The sequence below is a fragment of the Acanthisitta chloris genome, unplaced genomic scaffold (assembly GCF_000695815.1).
Source record: "Acanthisitta chloris isolate BGI_N310 unplaced genomic scaffold, ASM69581v1 scaffold35419, whole genome shotgun sequence".
In the NCBI taxonomy this organism is placed as follows: Eukaryota; Metazoa; Chordata; class Aves; order Passeriformes; family Acanthisittidae; genus Acanthisitta; species Acanthisitta chloris.
This window is the reverse complement of record NW_008692523.1, coordinates 1-5004: the sequence shown is the minus strand read 5'-3', so window position 1 is coordinate 5004 and position 5004 is coordinate 1. Positions and strand designations below refer to the sequence as shown.

General features: G+C 57.9%; 1 protein-coding gene across 1 annotated transcript; it reads left to right on the top strand.

Annotated features, from left to right (window-relative positions):
- Positions 1–646: 646 nt before the first annotated feature.
- LOC103809840 (bone morphogenetic protein 1) lies at positions 647–4981 on the top strand (the record flags this gene model as incomplete). The annotated part of the gene is made up of 6 exons (XM_009082709.1): positions 647–825; positions 928–1033; positions 1380–1504; positions 3199–3314; positions 3523–3625; positions 4865–4981. Coding segments are annotated over 6 exons (746 nt in total), but the record flags the coding sequence as incomplete, so codon positions are not given.
- Between the last annotated feature and the right edge of the window lie 23 nt (positions 4982–5004).

The window sequence follows — 5004 nt, the reverse complement described above, 5'->3', positions numbered from 1 at the left end:
GGACCCGTCCGTGGGGTCTGACTGGGGTCCAGGAGGTCTCGTGGTCGGTGGTGAGGGACCAGCCTGGGCTTGCAGCGGGGCTGGAGCCAAAGGAAACAGGGGTTTGGATGAGCTCAGCGTCTTCACGCGTCAGGGCACAGCCCCAGCCAAGCAGATGGTGGTTAGGAGGAGGATTTCCCCTGGAATGGGAGCCCCTGCATGGGTGCAAACCCTGAGCCTGGGTCCAGAACGCAGGGCTGGACCGGCTCAGATATTGGGTATGAGCAAGGCTGCATCCATGGAGCAGGATGGGCATCTGTGGGGGCAGGACTCTAGGATCTGGGGCTGTGCAGCTGTGCCATCCCATGCAAGGCAGCCCAGGGGCAGGAGTCGAGTTCTCCCAGTTTCCAGGAAGAGCTGAGGTTGGAGGCACAGCTCAAGCTCCTCACCTGAGCTGAAGTTCCAGCAGCAGGGATGATTCCCAGATGAGCTGAGGCTGGAGGCACAGCTCGAGCTCCTCACCTGAGCTGAAGTTCCAGCAGCAGGGATTATTCCCCACACCATGTGGGACCCCTGCTCCAATGCTCCTGGCTGGGGAAACACCAGGATGCCCACACCACCAGGGTGACCCCCCCAAGGAGCTGGGGCTCACCTGGTGCCCCCCCAGGTGCTGTTCCTACGTGGGGCGCCGAGGAGGAGGACCCCAGGCCATCTCCATTGGCAAAAACTGTGACAAATTTGGCATTGTGGTGCACGAGCTGGGCCATGTCATCGGGTTCTGGCACGAGCACACGCGCCCTGACCGGGATGACCATGTCTCCATCATCCGGGAGAACATCCAGCCAGGTAGGGATGAGCTTCCCTCTTCTTCCTTCTCTATCCATCCCTCCATGGGGTGCTGCTGAAGCTGGGGTCCCCCTTGACTGTGTCCCCATCCTGTCCTCCCAGGGCAGGAATACAACTTCCTGAAGATGGAGCCAGAGGAGGTGGAGTCGCTGGGGGAGACGTATGACTTCGACAGCATCATGCACTACGCCAGGAACACCTTCTCCAGGTACCTGCCGGGGGTGGCTGAGCCATGTGTGCCCACCCTGGGGACAGTGGCACAGTGCCCCCAGCCCCAGGGGACAGTTAGCAGCTCTGCACAGGGTTAATTCCCATCACAACACGCCAGGCAGGATAAAACCCCACGCTGCCTCTTCCCAGGCCAGGGAATTGCTGTCCCCGCGGTCACCTCCGCTGGGGACACGTCCCCGCTGACTCACCGGTGGCATGCAGGCTTTAATTAGCCAGGCTGCTTTTAATTAGCCAGGCTGTTTTTAGCCTCCTTCCCCCTGGTAGTGGTGAGAACAGCCACAGGGCTGGTGCTTCCCACCCGGCTCAGCCTCTGCCTGCCCCAGGGGGATCTTCCTGGACACCATCCTGCCCAAGTACGACGTGAACGGCGTCCGACCTGCCATCGGCCAGAGGACACGGCTCAGCAAGGGGGACATCGCCCAGGCCCGCAAGCTCTACCGCTGCCCAGGTGAGTGCCACCTCTGCCCTGTCCCTGCCAGGGCCAGGAGCAGCATGCATGGGGCTGTATCTCCTGGGGGACTGCTCTGCTTCACCCCAAAACTGTCACTCTTGGATGGATTCCCTCTTTCCGGTGCATAAGTGGTGCTCCCTGCTATGGGAGCTCCTGTGAGGAGCACTCGAGGTGGTTTGCTCCATCCACAGAGATTTTTGGGGTGGTTGTGAGCAGAAGTTGGATGCAAGAAGTTGGTGAGCCCATGGGGCTCTGCCTGTGTGAGCAGGGGTGTCCTCAGCTGCCCTCTCCTCCTGCTCCTCTGAGAAAAGAGCATCCCCTCAGAGCATTCCTCAAAAAAATCCTCCCTAGAGCATCCTTCAAGAGCATCCCCAAAAACATCCTCCAAAGTGCATCCCCCAAAGAGCATCCCCCAAAGAGTGCCTTCCAAAAGCATCCTTTAAGGAGCAACCCCCAAGAGATGCTCTACAAGGCAAGAGCATCCCTCCCAGAGGATCTTCAAGATCATCTCCCAAAAAGCATCCTCCAAAGAAATCCTCCAAAGAGCATCCCCCCAAGAGCACCCCCTCAAAAATCCTCCAAGAGCATCCCCTGAGAGCATCCTCTGACCACACAGCATTCTCTGAGAGCAAAACCTCCTTGGAGACCATCTCCAAGAGCATCCTCCATCCCACCCCAGCACCAAGAGGAGGTTGGATGAGGCACAGCCAGGCATGATGTGGGGTTGATACCAGTGGGATGGGACAGAATGGTCTCACCCCAGCCCACCATCCCCCCTGGTCTGGGGCATCACAAGGGGCACTTGGCATGACCAGTGTTGTCACCTTGAAGGGCTCTGAGGACTGTGACCATGAGTGGTGGCATTGCCCCAGGCACTGTGGGGGCTGGCACGAGTCCCCCGACTGCAGGCACGTGCTCTGGCAACATCTGCAAGGAGTTTGGCTCCCGCACACTCCTGCTTAATTCCAGCAACTAATTAGCAGCCTGGAAGAGGGACTCCTTTGTGAGGGGCCCCACGGCCGTGCTGCCCTCGGGGGCTGTGGGGGAGCAGGAAAAGTGATTAGTTTGGAGCAGGGAAAAGGAAAAAAAAAAAAGCCAAAAGAAGGAGAAAAAAAAAACCCAACCAGAAAAAAAGCCCCTCTGGATCCTGCTTTCCCTTCCCTTTGTTTCCACTGTAAAGCAAGGAGGGAGGGGAAAAAAGGCAGCAAGCCCAGGTTTCAAACTGCCTTTTTGCACCGTTTCATGTGGCTTCCAGATGGCAAGGCTGGGTGGGATCCAGGCACGGGCACGGATCGCTGCCCGGAGCGGCCGGCGGCGGAGCACGGGGCCTGGAGAGGTGCCAGGGATCTGCTCCAGTGAGGATTTTTGGGGTTCACCAGTGATACCCTCAGGGCTGGGAATCTGAGTGGGAAAAGGGTACAGTGAGGGAACTGAAGGTAATCATAGAATCATAGAATTAACCTGGTTGGAAGAGTCCTCAACGATCACCAAGTCCACCCCTCCAGTCTCATCTTGAAAACTTCCAGGGATGGTGAATCCACCACCTCCCTGGGCAGCACATTCCAATGTCTGATCACTCCGTCAGTAAAAAAACTCTTCCTAATATCCAACCCAAACCTCCCCTGTAATGATGCCCATCCTACTGCTGAGGGCTTCATGGGGGTCTGAATCCCACTTTTCTCCCTTCACAGCCTGTGGGGAGACACTCCAGGACAGCCAGGGCAACTTCTCCTCGCCAGAATTCCCCAATGGATACTCTGCCCACATGCACTGTGTCTGGAGGATCTCTGTCACCCCTGGAGAGAAGGTACCAGCTGCTGGGCTGAAGGCTCTCTCCTCCTCCCAGCCTTCCTCTCCCTCCTCCCACCATCTCCCACCCTTTTTTAGGGTGTCCTAACCCCAGTATCCTTCTGTGGGGTGGGATGTTCGGGACAGAGCGTGTCTAGGTGCCATATGGTTCCTGCTGGCACAACGGGGGCTCATCCCATGCTCTTCCTCCTCCTTCCCAACCTTAGATCATCCTGAATTTCACCACCCTGGACCTGTACCGAAGCCGCCTGTGCTGGTACGACTACGTGGAGGTGAGAGACGGGTTCTGGAGAAAGGCCACGCTGCGAGGTAACAATCCAGGGCCTCCTGCCCACACCTCCTGCCCACCCACTGGGATGCTCCAGTGTCAGGCTGTGGGGCCAAGGGATTCCCTCTACCTCTATCCCTACCTGCCTGACTTTCCAAAGCCCTGGGGTGGTGGGAATTACCCCCCAGAGGAGGTATCAGAGTGAAAGGAGCTCCCAGTTTGGCCCACACCAGTGAAACCAGTCTGGATGATCCAGCTGGCTGGCACATCTCTCCTCAGGGTGATGCCAGTATGCCAGTCCCATCCCCATGAACTGAATGTTCCCCAAATCCCAGTTGATCCCTGGAATAACCAGTTTAAGTGAAACAGCCATAAAAGCCAGAGGGGAGTGGGGGAGAAGCAGCGCTTTGGCTTTAGGATGCTGGAAAGGGGCAGAGGGAGGACTGGGAGGAGGTGGTGGTGAGGAAGAGGAGGTGGTTGGGAGGGGGAGAAAGAGGAGTTGGTGTCGAGGGGGAGAAGGTGGTGGTGAGGAAGAGGAGGTGGTGATAAGGACGAGGTGGTGGTGACAAGGAAGAGGTGATGGCGAGGAAGAGGAGGTAGTGGTGAGGAAAAGGAGGTGGAGAGGAGATGGTAGTGAGGAAGGTGGGGGGAAGGAGGTGGTTGGAGGAAGAAGAGGTGGTGGTGAAGAAGAGGAGGAGGTCGTGGCGAGGAAGAGGTGGTGGTGAGGAAGAGGAGGTGGTGGTGAGGAAGAAGAGGTGGTGGTGAGGAAGAAGAGGTGGCAGTGGGGAAAAGGAGGTGGTGGTGAGGAAGAGGAAGCGGTGGTGAGGAAGAGGAGGTGGTGGTGGGGAAAAGGAGGTGGTTGGAGGAAGAAGAGGTGGTGATGAAGAAGAGGAGGAAGTCGTGGCGAGGAAGAGGAGATGGTGGTGAGGAAGAAGGGGTGGTGGCAAGGAAGAGAAGGTGGTGGTGTGGAAGAGGAAGTGGTGGTGAGGAAGAGGAGGTGGTGGTGGGGAAAAGGAGGTGGTTGGAGGAAGAAGAGGTGGTGATGAAGAAGAGGAGGAAGTCGTGGCGAGGAAGAGGAGATGGTGGTGAGGAAGAAGGGGTGGTGGCAAGGAAGAGAAGGTGGTGGTGTGGAAGAGGAAGTGGTGGTGAGGAAGAGGAGGTGGTGGTGAGGAAGAGGAGATGGTAGTGGGGAAGAGGAGGTGGTGGTGAGGAAGAGGAGGTGGTGGTAAGGAAAAGGAGGATTCCCAGCTGGCCACAGCCCAGCACGTCTTCCTCCCCAGGCAGGTTCTGCGGGAACAAGCTACCTGAGCCCATCATCTCCACCGACAGTCGCCTCTGGGTCGAGTTCAGGAGCAGCAGCAACTGGGTGGGCAAAGGCTTCTTCGCTGTCTATGAAGGTAGTGGGGGGCAGGGGGGACTG